The sequence below is a fragment of the Cryptomeria japonica genome, chromosome 4 (genome assembly GCF_030272615.1).
Source record: "Cryptomeria japonica chromosome 4, Sugi_1.0, whole genome shotgun sequence".
In the NCBI taxonomy this organism is placed as follows: Eukaryota; Viridiplantae; Streptophyta; class Pinopsida; order Cupressales; family Cupressaceae; genus Cryptomeria; species Cryptomeria japonica.
This window is the reverse complement of record NC_081408.1, coordinates 401,656,863-401,674,348: the sequence shown is the minus strand read 5'-3', so window position 1 is coordinate 401,674,348 and position 17,486 is coordinate 401,656,863. Positions and strand designations below refer to the sequence as shown.

Below are 17,486 nucleotides of genomic sequence, written 5' to 3'. Positions count from 1 at the left end.
ATCATGAGCACCTGTATGTTTAAACATGCATCATTTCCTTTTATCTCTTCTAATTTTCATTGTTATTGTTTATGTCTTCTAGGCATCAAATTCCATATTGTTTAGCATCAGAAACAAGAAAAAATGAAACAAATTCATTCAATGTCCACATATGACCAACGTAGGTCAATGGTCCTCAAATCATACAACCTGCAAAATTCACTTAAGGGGTCCAAAAGGAGACTCCACGCTAAAATATTAAAACAACAAATTATTAACTAGGGGGATGAACCAAAAGCAAGTAAATCCCAGTGGTCCACGGAGTTTCCTGACTGGGGGACAGGGGGGCGCGGGGACGGGTTTCAGAGACGGAGAGACCAAGGGCCTAAATTTGGGGACGGTGGGGGGACGGCAGCGGTGGAGGGGTGGTGGGGAAGCGGTGCTGATATAAAAATAGAGGTGAATTGAAATCTTAAAGGCAAAATCTGCAATATAACATCTCTGTGAGCACCCCATGAAAGGCCAACAAATTTTCATGAAGTTAAAGGTTGCAATCAGTATATAATGGCATGTGACATATAGCAAGCGACCCCGTGGCATCCTCGCCAGAGGTGGCAGAAGTGGTGATATTGTGGGGGGACATTTCCCCCAAGTCCCCAAGTCTCGGAAACGTCCCCCTACAAGGGACGTGGGTTATTTTGGGGGGGACACGTCCCCGTGGAACCCTGGTACTAAATCCTAAACATCTCAAAAAAATTATGCCATTTATCACAAACATTACAAACAGCCATGATAGAAGAGGACCCTTTTCTAAAGAAGAGAGAGCCCAAGTAGATCATGGAAGCTGACCCTAATTTGTATCACAAGACAACGGACCAACATCTCCTCAATTATTACAAAAGAGCAATGAAGTATCAAATGATGCCCATTGGAGAATAACCTAAACTGTGTTGCCCTGACTAGTGCTCAGGGGATCCAGAGAATGACCTCCGAAAATATCTCACAACATCCATGGCTGGTGTCTGTCTGCCAGCAGATAGAAAACTGATACTTGGAGTCTAACCATATCTCCTAAAAAAGTGAGCAGAAAGTTATAGCCAACCCTCTACAACCAAAAACAACAGATCCACTGAGTCTAGAAAAATAAGAATAGCACTCAACCTTAAATCATATCGATGTAGTAATCAATCTTGACCACTGAGGGGCTGTTGCCTAGTGAAAAATTCCCCTCCCCCTCCTCCAGCCAGAGCTCCTTAATTCTCTTCATATTCAAATTATTTCCTTCATTTTTAGAGATCTTAATTTCATTGGATTTCTTGTCCGAGATTTTTATAAAGAACAAAAATCAATACAAATCTACATCTTCTAGATCATGGCATGGTAAGAGACTTGATCAATTTGGGAAGTTTATTATTTCAGTTTCTACCTCCATATGGTATTTAGAAAAGAGAGAATCACCCAATGCACTATAACATTGTGCACAAAAATCTAGAAGCCCACCTATCGCCACAACACCAACTATTATTGTCGGTTAAGTCAAAGCAACCAAATAAGGCAACTGGATGTTGAGTTCTTAAGAAACATTGAAGGGAACTATCACAATGCACATTCCACAACAATCAAAATTCTTCCTCATTATAAACCAGGACATGCACCAAAGATATCTAGATTTATGCCAAATCAAGGATCAGAAGAAAACGATTTTGCCATAGTCAACACCACCCCATGGAGGGAGCACAAGTTCCCATCCAAACCAAAAGAAAAGCTGATGCTTCACGTATAGGGAAATTCGATGGTTAAAAATGATCTGTACAAAGAATATCCTACAGGCATGATATTGGCAGGATATAATTGAAACAATTCATTTAAACCTAGCACAAATATCAGACTGTATTTAAATTAAACATAGAACTTGAAAGATAACAGCACCAAATTTAATTGCCACCAAAAGGTTTTCTTTGTACGTAACCTAATTCATGAGTAAAATTCTCATATGTTAAACATCTAGATCTAGTTTACTCGCAAATCTCAGGGAATGCTAATTAGATGTATCTTTCAGTATATTTTGACAGAGATTTCTTCAAAATCAGAAAACACGGGGAAATCCTGACATATAGGCTATATATCTTAACTTATTCCAGATGGACAAGTCCAACTATGTAAATAGAAATATACACAATTGTTTGTACCTGTTTGAACCTTTTCTTTTTTGCCACCTCCTGTTAATCAAAATAACAAGCACCATAAGTATATACTTCATAAAGCAACAATATTCACATTAAAGTCCAACAGCAAGAAGCATTTCATGAGAGTGATTTTATGAGATTTAATTTCACACAAATTCAGAACATAAATTGTAAACTTCAGTTTCCAACTGGAGGACATTTGACACACAGGTGACAGTGGAGTAATTTAGATAAAATTTTGATAAAACTAATAATAGTTTAAAATTAATTCTGTGCCACTTCACATTCTACAGCAAACCTTTCTGAACAAGAATGCAAATTGCAGTAAAGGTATTCTCCCTCGGCAGCTTAAGGAGAACATGTTACATAGAATGATAATAGAAAAGTGATTCTGGTTTAAAATGGCCCTAAACTAGAAGAGCATCAAAGATAGAAAACTTAATGCTTTTGAATGGCAAGCTATTCAAGACAATTGCAATAGGACAATGTAAAGAAATATGGAGTTACGAAAGCACATATACTATGAGACCAAAAGGTTGTTTGGTTGAAGGAACACGCCTGATGATGTGCTAGAACATTTCAATGTAGAGATCTTCAACAAGTATTTACAAAACACCTTGTCAGGTTGTCGAATTTGACTATGATAGGTTATCGAACAAGCCACAACAATTTTCTTATGAGCTACATGCTTACAGCCTGATCACAATGTGTCTTAAGTGATTGACAACGAGTTAACACAATACAAAGCTGGAAAAGCTCCCAAGTATTTCAGGCACCATTCAGTACTGTCTATTATTCTTGTATGCATAAGAAGACACGGAGCAAGAAAATCGAATTGTAGGTATGCCAGTGACCCAATAATGAAGAAGGTGAGGAAAAGGCCCCTTCAGTTGTGGTGCAAACACATGGATGGGCACTTAAATATGCAGAATATTTCTACTTTGGGGTTTACTTTGTCACTCCTCTATAGAGGATCGTGTTCTGCAAAGATAGGGAAAGAATGAGTTTATCTGCAAGGTAAATACTGAGACCCAAGCAAGTCATTATCACTTCCAATCTGGCCCACAATTGGGCGGGTTGGTATTTAGATTCTTACTGCACCTTAATCCAGGTGTGTGGAGCTAAAGGTTATTCCATATGAGCTGCCCTTGCATGTTCCCCAAAGACTTATTTACCTATAACTCATCAGGCAAATTGGATCTGACAATGAAGATTTGGGGAAATTGGAAAGCAAGCATTGTTAACCTTACCAGTGGTGGCAGGGGTATTATTTTTATCACAAGTGTGCCCTTCAAATAATAAATTCCATCCTGCAGAAAAATTGTGTGAAGAGGAATTTCAGAAATTATGATCTTGAGAGGTTCCTAAATGCTAAAAAATGATAACTAGCCATAAAAATGGCCATCTTTGCAATGTGGATGAGATGGACAATCTGACAAAGAAATGCAAGAACTATGCCAAGTTCCTAGAAAGGAGAAACTTATGAGCAAGGTTCAGAGATATTAAAGCTAAGAAAAAAAGGGGAAACCTGCTTATCCAGGACCACTCCTGATGTTGACAATGAGCTCAAAAAAATGAAGATTATCCTCAGGGACCCTTATAAGTATATCGACCTCACTAAGAAGGACAAGGAACAGATGGCTAACGAAGGAGAAGGATATGAAAGTAAATAAGATACAGTGCAAAATGCAACGCAGATTGTTGCCACTGCAATGCCTGAGCTAGGAGAAGAAACTGAGATCAGGGAAGATGTTGCAGAATTTAAGGATAAAGCTAAGGAAGTCTACCCCAAAGCCCAAGGACAAAGTGTACCTCAGAGAAAGTAAAAAAATATAGAAATGCTTAGTATCCCTGAGATAAACAAACTCTAATATCCAAGACTCTTGGATCATCAAGCATTCCTAAATGATAACAAGTTCATCAAGCAAGTTCACAAACATTGTTACGGCCTGTGGTTTACAAAAGAAAGAAGAAGCATTATAGATTGCCAAAGAAGCTGATGAAGAAGAGCATGGTACTGCTGGCACAATTTTCTGACCTGCTCCCTTCTGTAGCGAAATAGATGTTGAGAACCTAACACGAGAGCACAGAAGGGAAATTGTAAGGAATTGGAACTGCTTATTATTGCCGAGGTGGGCCATTGCCCAAGATATGGTTTAACTGTTTAAGAAAAGGTTCTAATAATTTTAATACCATTCTTGTTTTTCAAATATTCTAGATTCTGTATATTATTTGGAATTTCAGTCTTAAATAAAAGTACACATCCTCTTGGATTTCAATGAGGGTTTATTGAATTCTATTATCAGTTTCAGATTCAAGTGACCAAAAATCTTCGGCCACATAATTGCAATCATAAGCATTTGAAGAAGCATACCTCTAGCCTGCTTAATTCTGCATTCTCTTCTTTCAATTGAGTCACCTGAGCCTCTAGCTCCACAGTGTATGCCTTCATCAAAAAGACAGGAATAAGCAAATGCAAGTTGTATTTAGCCCAATAATAAAACAGCAGACCAAGCACACTATCTACTCAGCAAAACACATAAACTACCATATTAGACAATAGAATGCAAAGAAAAATTAGACAGCTATGCAAATCATGCATTCACTAGATTCAGGCACATGACATGGAGAACTTCAAAAAATTTAATATAAAAGAAGGGCAAATGCCTAAAAGTACCTGTCAAAAACACTCATTTGTACAACCTAGGAACTAACCTTCAGTTATCTATAAATGAGTATCAAAACTAATGGTTCAGAAAATACAATTTTTGGTCTAACCTTCAGTTATCTATAAATGAGTATCAAAACTAATGGTTCAGAAAATACAATTTTTTTACCAAAAATTGCTTTTTCCCCGATATTTATAAGGGCAACACAACAGATGCACTTAGCTTGAGTGGATAGAACCAAGGGAAGGAAATCAGATGAAGATGCCCTACGGCAGCTGGGGCAATTACATGCACAAGCCAAGCTTTTGAAATGCCATTAAGTCTTATATTTTCTTTTTCTGTGAAGTTAATAAGAATGAGCTAATAACCTCTTAAAGAAATGATAAGAAAACCCTATTAATGCTCTGTCCATGTTCCCATGAGGTCAACACTGTTTTGGATCCCTGAATAAACTTGGTATTTATGAGTTATGAGAAAATATAGGATGAATACAAACAGGGCAGCTTAAGCAACAAAGCTCAAGATCCAATCATCACATGCTCTGATAATTCATCATTCCAGCTTTCAAGTTCTAGATCTCTACCACAGCATCACAAAAGTCAACATCCACATCAAACCAAATTCCAGGTATGCCCTAACCCATTAAAGTATTTTAGCACATTTTTGTCTTAGTCGAACTGAGTCTCTGAGCTATTTAAATTATTTTAGGCTCTGGAGCTCTATTAGTGCTTAACATTTAATAAAAGCCTCTAACTTAACCGTGGGGTTGGTTTATTTCCTTATACTGATTTTCTCTTTTTGTCAGTACATGTTAATATGACCCAGCGTTCGGGTCTTGCTGGGCTTTTGTTTATTAAATGCAATTTTTGTAAGCAAACTAGGCATTCCACATGCAAAAAGATAAAAAGGTTAAACTGAAAAGAGGTTATCAATAAGCTCTTGTGCACAGTCTAAAGATTGTGCTGGGCCACTGCAGCACCCATACTATCCTTAAATTAGACCTAAGTTGGCATCCACACTCCTTGAATTCTCTTTTTATGTACCCTCTTGATATTTTCTGGTAATATTTTCATTTTCTAGAAAAACAAAATGTTCAGTTCAAACGTGGCGAAGGAGTGTGCCTTCCTCTCACTAAGGTCAAGGTGCACTTACGCACACCTTCAACAAACCGGGCAACTATCTGATCCACCAAGGGGTACTCAAACTGATAGATCAACAGCACCCCCCACCCCCCCCAGTTAAGTTCCAATTTCAGACTTATTTCTGTTTTTAAACAATTTCCAGCATTCCAGTATATTTCAGACACTAATTGATTTTTGTTCTTATTTTAATCATTTCATTTTCAGTTTTTTCCTGTCAAGTTATAGTTGATTTACAGTTAGGTCCATAACAGAAGACATTAAGGGGAGAATAATTCTAATTTCCCACAGAGAAACAAGTTGGTTCCCTACAAACAGAGAGCGTGTTGAAGAATACTGATTGCTGCCAGCCTTAGCATTACAGAAGTAGTCAGTTGTAGCAAAAAAGTGGGGGAAAAGGCATTTTCAAAATGACTATCCAATTTTAGAATCCAAAAGGTATGACATTGAACTAAGCAGCTATGTTAGTTTGACAGATAGATTTTAATGAAGTTTTTATGAATCTACCTAGGTAACAGACGTTGGGAAGACCTTGCAACAGGGAACAAAAATTATTCCTGAAGTAACAACAGCAAAAATATAGCATGTAAGCAGTCTCAACCAATAAGGAAAGTCGATGTCAGAAATGCTTTTGTTTTAAATGTAAGTCCAAAAAAAGGTGGCATTTTTTATCTATCAAAAATGTCAGAATATCGAACATGCAAAAAATCATTTTGCAAAAGTAAACTTGAATAGGAAAAAGCTGAATTGGCCAAAGCTGAAAATGTAAATGAGAATGTACGAGAAAGAAAATGATCTGATCTATACAGGAAATAAACAATATAATAAACCCCTTAACTCTGAACTGGGAGGCTCAACAATTTCCAATGGAGAAGATCTGGCAAGGAAAGATCATAGAATTTTAAGGATGTTTGACAGCCCAACTGCTTCAGAACAAAAAAGTTTCAATTTCTTTTGGAATTGTTAGGCTTAGCATCAAATCCCACAAACCTTCTCATGTTCTGTCACTCCTAACAAAAGGAAAAAAAAAAATAGATTCACATAAGTATTTGCTGAGGAACTCATAGCCCAATACAGGGGATTTCCTTTTCTTCACAAAATTCATATGATACAATGAAAGGCTCCACCATTACCGGGATGGCACTGAAACAGCAACGCATAAAACTCTTCAATGCATATGTCTTCTAGTTTCTGTGAATTATTCAGCTATCTAAATTTCATCCCTTACATCCAAAAATAATAATTATTCTGTGTTCCATGGGTACACATCCCTATACCCAGTGGCATTTCGAGGACAGAAGGACAGCAGGACAGCAGGGGACATCCACTGGCTATCCACAAGAAATTTCCAATACTTTGGAAATGGAGGACAATATGAGGAAATGTCTAGGGGACATCTGACCATCACCAAGGCAGCTGGGACATCTGAGACGTCCCTCAACCATCTGAGGGATAGCCAGACTTCCCCACATCAAAATGCCAGTTCACAATTTTTTTTAATGGCACCTAGCCATATATAATTGGCTTTAAAAGAGACGTGGGGATCCCACAAACCCTCCATATCCCTTGTTCAATCTAAATCAATTCAGAATAACATTATGTAAATTCCAAACATTTTGCTACACAGCTGCTACTGCTGTTATACTGCTGTCATGATTGTATGTATATATGTGTGTGTATATATATATGTGTGTATGTATGTATGTATGTGTATGTATGTATGTGTATGTATGTATATGTATATGTATATGTATATGTGTGTGTGTGTGCACGTGTGTGTGTGTGCACGTGTGTGTGTGTATGTATATGTATATGTGTGTATATGTATAGTGTATATGTGTATATGTATGTATATATGTGTATATATGTGTATATATGGATATGTATATGTATATGTATATGTATATATGTGTGTGTGTATAAGTGTTTAAGTGACAGCGTAATAACATCAATAGATAGTGACAGCGGTATAATAACAATAACAACAATATAACAACAGTATAATATCGTCATCCCCAAAAAAAGACCCTCAGACTGTCATCCCTGAAACACATCCCTGCCATCCCGCAGTCCCTCTCCCTGAAACACTGTGGAACACAGTAATTATTTCTATTTTAAAACCCCTAAATTAAAATGGTTGCATATCCTCCAATCTCCTTTGTGAAATAGAATATATAAATAATAATATATAACATTCAGGGATAAGAACTCCCCTGGACCTGTCTTATAATGAACTAAAGAGCTCCATTATCATCCAACTAATCCTAGTACACAGCTCGAGCTCTAAGAATTTGGTATCACAATGTGCACCCAAATAGCACATGATGTGTTACCAAAACACATACATAACCAATGTTTGCAAATGCAGAATTTGCAGGAAATGGCACCATGTATGGGAATTTTCACAACCTGTCTTTATTCTGACACTATACTTAAGTGCATCTTGTCCTTATTCCACCACTATTCTCAAGCACATCCTGTCCTTATTCCACCACTATTCTCAAGCACATCCTGTCCTTATTCCATCAGTCTCCTTGCTAGTGATCTCTGCTTGCATATCAGTACACATTGATAATCAATATGGAATATTCCTACTAATAATTCTACATCCACTCTGCTCTCATGCAAAACCAATTTAACTCAACTCAATCACAGGGTCTTCCTTAGACATTCCTCAATTAGTATATGTCTCAATCAGCTGCTACAGCTCACCTACTAGGTACCATAATTTGGTACAAATTAGATTAAAAATCCGGTTCACCAACTTCTTGCTGTGAACCTAAAGCTACATTTTTTTTTGTTTGTCCCATGAGGAATGGTGCCCTGTCTTAGCCTTATTTCTCTGCTTCATGGATTCTCTGAACATCCTTCAAACTATTTGAAACTGAAATGCAATATATTTCTATAAACTCCAATGTTCATCTTACTGCATCATATGTTTTGGATAAAAAGCCTTACCCATATGGCCCTGTATTGAAATACTATATTTTCATATTGTAAATCAAGACACATACAGAGAACATGTAATTGAGTGATCAATACGATGAACATCATAATATTATTATCATTACAATGTCCTCAACTGCAAGAGTTTGCAGAATACTGGCAAATTCACACATTTTCTGCTTCACCAAGATTTTGCATGACCTGAAAAAGAAAAATCTAGAATGTTAAACTTTTATTGCTGCAATTAGCAATTTGTAAGTAATTTATTTCCCTGTGACCATTCATAACTCAATTAAACTTAATTAAATTTCACATCTCTTTATTTCAAAAGGGGGTATTACAGCCATTTTGGCATGCCAAAATTTGAACTTCTTAAATTCCTCCTCTTCTTTGGCCATTGTTGTGGCTTCCAAAAGGCTTCGGTATCTATAAATATGTTGTTTATGTCAAATTATGTATGCTTGGAGTGAATTGAGTATTTTAACTCAAATATGGGGAGTTGTAGTGAAAGTGTTGTTCTATCATATCTCACTGTTGCTCACCAAAGGTATGAGAATTAGTTTAGAAAGTTTGTAATTAGCCTTGGGAGAGTGTTTCAGAGTGATTGAGAGGTCTTAGAAAGCCTGTGGAATGAAGATCACTTTTATTTTTACAGCTACTTGAAGTGCTTAAGTGGATGCTAACAATTTCTTAAGCTTTTACCCACCAGGGGTTTCTCCAACGTATCTTCGTTCTCTTTTCATGGTGTTTATCTGTCTAATTCTTTTCATTGTTATATTTTAATATAGTTGGAAGCAAATCAGCCATTTGTTGTTCCCAAATTCTAACTCTAACAAATTTCATAAGTTGGTAACTAAACCAAGGAGCATCCTTGGTAGTTTAAAGATCGTTGAGGGTTAAAAATATATAATTCAGGTCCTAGGCAATATTCCCAAGGAAGCAAGCTAAGTATTGTATTCCCTAAACATAAATAAAGATCATGCAGACAATTATCGAGTGTTAAAAATAAATTTAAATCAACTATAATGCAAGCTGTCACATAAACATTTAATTTCAAAATTTCCTAAGTTGATGGAGAAAACTTTCGGTATCCCTTTCCAACACCAGCTTAAAGCTTATGACATGTCCCATGCAACTGCTTGCTACTTGTTGTATAAGGTCAAGGTATCTCATGTAATTTTTTTATAAGAATAATAAATAATTTGGAATCTTTTCCTAAAATAATGGTGTAGGTATAATTTAGGATTTGAAAGTTCGCCTATAAGCTGTAGAGAGAAGGGATTAGAAATTCTGCAACAACCACTAGTTAACCACAAATAAACCATGTGGCTGCACATTTATCCTCCCTCTCTTTCTACTTTCCTTTTTAAATTTTATCTTCATAATGAGGTAATTACAAAAAGATCTCAATTTGACAATTACGTAAAATATGCAGGAAATATCATAGGACAGCGGACACCTCAAAATGTCATATTTTGAAGATCGCGCGCCATTAAACTTAGCTCAAGTAACAAGACCTTGCTGTTATATATGTAACACACTTATTTTCTGGAAAGAGATTCATTTTAATCCTGTAGCTATGGGACTGTTCTCAAGTAAAGGCGACGAGCAAAAGAGTTGAGTGATGAACCTGTTTGCGCTCCCGTGAGCGTGCTGCAGACTCCCTGTTCTTAATCATCCTCCTCTGCCTTTGCTCCACTGCTTTGTCCTCTGGCGCATCCAAAACACGTTTCTTACCCCTAGCAATGGTACCGGCACTGGCACTTGCAGGCGACAATCCGCCAAAGGCAGGCGCAAAAGAGCTCGTAGCACCAGACTCCATAGAGGCTTCTAGAATGCTTCCCGTCGAGCTCGACTGCAGGGCCGGAATGGCGGCAGTCGTTGGATTTTTCCCAAACATGGGCTGTTGCTGGCGTTGAAAATGCTGTTGCGGATGCTGAATTGTAAGCGGTTGCGGTCCCTGGGCAGCCTTAAACTGGAAATTGAGCCAATCCTCTTGAGGATTAGTGGGCAAAGAGTCATCCCTGACAACTCCAGCCTTGGCCAAGAAATCCTCGAGCGTCATCTCCCCCAATGTGAGTTCTCTCTCCCTCTGCACCGGAGCACTCACAGCGCTGCCACATGCACTTGTCTGAATCTCCTTCCACACCTCCTCCACCGTCTTGTTCACAATGCTCGGAGGCAGCGTTAGGCTGCCCTGCCGACCTAGCAATTGTTCTCCGCCCCCGCCCCCGCCCCCGCCCCCGCCCCCACTCTCTTCCGCGCTACAGATATTTTTAAGGAGTTCGTCCATGTTCATGCTTCCCACGCCCCGATTGTTGGCCACGGTGCTGTGGAGCTCGTCGATCGTCCACGAGTAAATGGAGGCCTCCCGCGTAAGCCCCGACGACGCCGCTGGCACTGTTGCAGACGAAGAAGCCGCCATTCAGCGCCACTTTTACACTTCTCTCTCTCGCCCTTACCTGTCTGCACTAACACAAATAATTCCTTTTGCTTCTCCCGCTGCCACTCCTAAGCAGTAATTACTGCGGGAGTGAATATGTTTAATTTCACTTTTCTTACGCCTGGATTTTTCTACACCTGCATCCTGCGCCTACGGTTTCGCCCAACTCTTTTTCCTTGGTAATGGGGAAAATTGCAAACCCACTTTTGTTTATCATCTCTGCTTGTTTTGACTAGAAGCTGTTATATAAGTATATTTTTAGATAAATTTGGTTTGCAATATTTCAATATTTAAATTAATTATTATTTATTTTTATTAGTTTATTTTATTTGTTAGTTTGGATTAGATCGGTAAGTGCAGATTTGAAGATATTTCTATGAAATCTTCATATTTTATTTTATTATTTTTTATTGATGAAGTGTGTATTTGTATTTATTTGTGTTTTTTATTTTTATGTTTAAAATCATTTAGTCTTTCAATTCAAATCATCTAAGAATGTTGGAATGTGAAAAGAAAATAAAAAGGTTAAAAAAGTTAAAAAACTTTTAAAAGAATACTATGCATTGCATATTTGTTACATCATCTTGAGTTTATTGTGCATTTGTTTGTTGTCTTTGAATCTTTTACTTGCAATGATAAAGCTTGTTCAATTAGGAGTCTAACAAAAGAAAGTGTGACCCACATAATTCAACACATTCTTAAAGATGCTCTTAAAGACTATTGATCCTTGCACAAGTCTTGATCTCAAAAAATTGAGGCAAACAAATTGCAATAGTCATCTATATGTTAGATTCCTCATGCAAGTTACAATTTGAATCCACATGTATAGATCAATAAAGAAAACATGTAGTTTGTTTGCAAGAGTCTCGGACGGTCATTTATACAAGCATTAAAATTTCAATTGTATGGCAAATCAATTTCAAACATCTTCAACTCCATTTTCTCACCTTCAAAATCTAGCTAAGTATTATAATTTTATTTATTTAATTAGACATCTAATCTAAAAGTTAATTTTAGTATTTGTTATTTTTACTTTAGCACATATTTCTAGGTTATTTATTTACTGCTTTATTTGTTTAATTCTCCTAGATATTTATGTAAGTAGCTTATTCCCCTTTAAATTTTATGTGAAATTGACATATCAACATTTATTAGGCCTTGCCCTTAAGGTTTGTCCTTTTGCTTAGGGTTATACTTTAATGTTTATGGTTGTTATATCTTTCTTTCAAATCTAATTAGGGTTTGGATCTACCCTTATTTGTGTATCGTTGATTATCTATATTAAAGAGTTTAGATCCACCCCTACTTATGTATCACTAATTTATCTATATTAGGGTTTGGATCCACCCCTATTTGTGTATCATTGATTTATATTAGGGTTTGGATCTTTTATTGTATGATCTATTTTTAATATACAGACATCCACCCAGCCCGAATAGGTGGTGTAGTTGGCTAAGGGCTTTGGGTTCATCCCTTATAGGTCTCGAGGTTGATCTCTCCACTTGGATTAACCCAATTCTAGGCTTGTTTGGGTTTAGTCTATAACCTCAAGATGTTATGGGAGGGCTTAAGCTTTGAGTCGGTTTGGGTTTAGTCTGCAACCTCAAGATGTTATGGGAGGGCTTAAGCTTTGAGTCATTGGGCTAACATGTTGATTCCTCTCGATATGTGTGTGTGTGTGTGTGTGTGTGTGTGTGTGTGTGTGTGTGTGTGTATTTGTATACATATATATACATACATACATATACATACATGTATATATATATATACACCCACACATGTATGTATATGTATGTATGTATATATATATGCATATACATACGTATGTATATATGTGTGTGTATATATATACACACACATGTATGTATATATATATACACACACATGTGTGTATATATATACACACACATGTATGTATATATATATACACACACATGTATGTATATATATATACACACACATGTATGTATATGTATGTATGTATATATATATGCATATACATACGTACGTATATATATATATATATATATGTGTGTGTGTGTGTGTGTGTATATGCATATATATACATACACACACACACATGTGTGTGTATGTGTGTACACACACACACACACACACACGCGCGCGCGCATATATATATATATATATATATATATATATATATATATATATATATATATTGTAAAGTGGAAAAATCAAACCCTAGTTGTTCTCCCCTCCCCAACTCCAAGGAGAGAGAAGGGAGAGTCACTAGGGTTGATGGTTTTCACTTAGGAGAGACTTTACATTCAAAAGAGGGGTTGAAACCCACAAGATCCAATCCCACACAATGCAGGATTGGATTCTAAATGAGTTTCAAGGGTTAAGACATCAAGGATACCCTCTTTTGTAAAGAAATGTAGATAGGATAATTGAACTAGGAATGCATGTAAAGTAGGAAAGATTCGCTTATAAACAGAGATGGGGATATGGGATGAAGCTGCGAACCTGGAATTAGCAGTAAAATGTCGAGACGGTGTTGTCCTACAAATTTGAGCGAAAGTTGACGAGACGATGGCGCCCGGCATGCACACGGTCCTCTGAAAAATCCGTGAAACGAAGGGGGACCTGTTCGTCTTTGCACAAGGATTCCAGATCTTCAATTACAGCCGCGTACCTGCAACCTACACACAGAAAAGAGAAGACGATTGGGGGGTTAGGGATTAGGGGTTTGCCTTTAGGTCAAACCCCGGTTTTGGAATTAACCAAGAAATGAGAATGTTGTAAATGTAAATGTTTGTAATGTAAACAAGTACTAATACCTTGTTGTAAGAATGTTTGTATTCTTACATGCGAAGGTGTAATGTATGTAGTATGTTGTATGTTGTATGTGATCTCCTCTTCAATGGTTGAATCCTTGTCTTGAATGCAACACCTAGCCTTGAATGGAGACTTAGAATGCTCAATTGCTTGAAGGAATGCTTGAATGCTTGAATGTTTGAATGTTGGAATATCGCTTCCGCGTCTTGCCCACATATGTCCTCCTTTCTCTCTCCCTTTCTAGGAGAGGAAAAGTAGTTTATATACTTGTCAATTAGGGCTGATAGACTGATTTTCCCGACCTTAGGCCGACCAGGAAACATTATTTTCCAATTTGCAAACTTAAAGACCCGAAGCCCCATAAGAGATCGGGCCCAAAATAGGGTCAGGGACCAGGGCGCTGGGCGTCATGGTCCCACCTCCAGGGACAGCGGGGTGCAAGGAGGATCAGGCCAGGGTGCTGAAAAATGCAGTTTTTGATGTCATGAACAAGTTTCGGGGTCTCCATCCAGGTTCCGTGTTGCATCGCCATCGTGAAGACCCAAATGCAGTCGAAATTGCAAGTGTCGCAATTTTAGGACGCTACATATATATATATATATATATATATATATATATATGTATGTATGTATGTATGTATGTATGTATGTATGTATGTATATATGTATATATATGTATGTATATGTATACATATATATATACATATACATACATGTATACATACATATACATACATATACATATATATATATATATGTGTGTGTGTGTGTGTGTGTGTGTGTGTGTGTGTATATATGTATGTATATGTATATATATGTATGTATATGTATATATATGTATGTTTTCAGGGGTAAATTAATCATAAATAATATAATCAGATTATCAGAGAGAATCGCCAACTCTAATCTAATTAAATTGCTCTTAAATGACAATATAAATGATATCAAATCAATTGAATACACAAGAAATAACATGAAACTCCCTCGCAATCCTGGTTCGACTGGGTGTGGGGGATTGATAAGGGATGAGCATGGTAGATGTATTGCAGTGGTGGCACTCCCCATGGGTACCCATGCTGATGGGGAGGGGTTCTCAAAGAGAGTCTCACCTTGCTCTATAGGAAGTTGAGTGATAAGTTAGTGGGCTCCTTTCACTCTACACTGGTCATTTAACAAACCAAAAACACTCGAACTCTCTAGGAGTGCTCCCTATCAAATTGTGCTCAATAGCTGCTCAAGCATGGTTGAGATTCACAAGGGTAAATCCAACCTCAAAGCTATGCAAACCTCTAACATATACTTGTAGGGGTTGTAGTAGGTATTCTAAAGGTGTTTCCATGCCAATCAACTGGTTTTACAATTGGATTTCCTTCATTTCTTCATCGCTCCCTCTTTCCCCTATTTTCTAGGCCTAGTAGCCCTACAGCCCCAATTAGCCCTACCTAACTGGTTTTGGGGGAATTGTTCAAAAATCACTCAAAGAACCTAGCAAACTCTTTTGTGATCTGAATACCCTTTTCTATGCACTTTTGAATCCATCGGGTGAGATAGTCAGGTATGTTCGTACATGTACGGAACCCAAAAATGGTATTTATAAAGGGTTTTGGGACTTTGTTGTCTTCTTCAAAGGGTTTATTGTCTTCACTGCTCAATCACACCTCCAACCTTCCACATAGGCTCTACCACACATTAATTACTCATGCCAAACACTTTCCATCTTCATAACTGATCATCCCTGCAAGCACATGCAACATTTCACTCATTTTCCTAACCGGGCTATTACTGAGCTCGCCTAGGAAATGATGACAAATTGCCTTTCAACGACTTCCAGGACAAAAAAAAAAACTTATTTAAACTGTACAAGGGTTCCATGGCTTGAGTCCCAAGGGTTATTGAGCAAAACTCAAGGGATTTCAAGCTGGAACCATAATTGGGCTCTTAAACCCTTGCTCAAGCTGAGAGCAATGCAAAATCAATAACACACTTCAAACCTGCACTAGAAACAATTACAAACACCCTTTGAGCACTATAATATCATACACAAAGCATTAATGAAAGAACAGTAGAAGATTCAATCCATTATGTACGGACTGCTGCTCAAAAATTAAGAAAATGCAAGGTAAAATCTGGAAAAAGTCTTCACAATGTATTCCAACTTGCTCAAGGCTTTTGCCAACCCATTTACATTCATTCTCAGAGCATTTTATATGCCATGTGAATCCTAACCAACTCTTCATCGGTTTCCTAACCACCGATGTGCTCAAAAATGCAAAAAGTTGCAAAATATTGTCGAGCAACAATGACAATTTTTAACAAAATGTGCATTTTGACATTTTATGCATTGTTACTCATCTTAAACCTCTTAGAATGACTTAAAAACACTAAAATGACATGTCTAAATGCCAAATGAGATGTTACAAGACATTTTACACCAAAATGCAAGTTTGTGCCATTTTAGGCTTACAAGGGCTCATAAGCCAAATTTGAGTAAATACATGATCTAGTTGACATTCATCCTTCAAATGCATATCCAACACACATGTGGACCTCTGAGTAGTCCATTATTCATAAACCTAATCCAATATAAATACTATCACACCAAAAACTAGAAAATGCACTAAAAACTAGGTGCTCCTGCACCACACACTAACCACCTTGTTGAAGTCATGGGCGCCTTCCAAACTCTGCAAATTTCTAAGAAACTTTGATGCAAGAAGGTGTGGATTGAGGGAGATTCGAATAATATTATTCAATGTCTAAGGGGTAAAGTTTACCTTCATGGACTATTGAGAATATTATTAATGCCTCTAAGATTATTATCAATACCTTTGAAGAGTCATATATTTCTCATAACTATAAAGAGGTTAATTGTGTAGCGGACTATTTCGCTAACATAGGGGTTAGACTTAACACAAGGAAGGTGTGGTTTAATGAAGACACCTTAGAGTATGAGGTTTGGTCACTTCTTATGCATGATCGAACACATGGCAGATATGAGGAGATCCCTACTATTTTCGATGATGAAAGTGTTCAATTTTGTCATCATTTTTTGGCTTGCATTTCGTCTGAATGCCTTAAGTTATAATTATTACTGCCAAACTTCGCATGCTTTATGGGCATTACTTGTTTTGGAAGCTAATGCTGGTTTTTTTGTTGTAGACTATGTTCTATTGAAGATTGTTGTTTATGAGCCAAGTTTTAAGACTATGGGGGGTCAACGACACAGGGTGGAACCTCCAAATTGTGCTAACTAGAAGACGAACCCTACCATTTGGCATGGATTGCAGAAGGGGGGAGTGGCGAAATTCATGGAGAAACTGTATGGG

At 37.3% G+C, this 17,486-nt stretch overlaps 1 protein-coding gene across 6 annotated transcripts in view; it reads right to left on the bottom strand.

Moving 5' to 3' along the window:
- LOC131074683 (ABSCISIC ACID-INSENSITIVE 5-like protein 2) overlaps positions 1-11,586 on the bottom strand; it is a 45,078-nt gene extending 33,492 nt beyond the window's left edge. For 2 of the 6 annotated variants that reach the window (XR_009113101.2, XR_009113102.2), the window contains exons 1-3: positions 10,550-11,585; positions 4,540-4,611; positions 2,169-2,198 (exon numbers count right to left, since the gene is read on the bottom strand). Coding sequence is in view for 4 of the 6 variants with exons in the window: in XM_058011359.2 (XP_057867342.2) it covers positions 2,169-2,198; positions 4,540-4,611; positions 10,550-11,344 (897 nt within the window). In the remaining 2 variants the exon portion in view is untranslated. Of the gene's footprint in view, positions 1-2,168; positions 2,199-4,539; positions 4,612-10,549 lie in introns of all 6 variants that reach the window. The other 4 variants (XM_058011359.2, XM_058011357.2, XM_058011361.2 and 1 more) reach the window with 2 other exon arrangements.
- Positions 11,587-17,486: the final 5,900 nt, after the last annotated feature.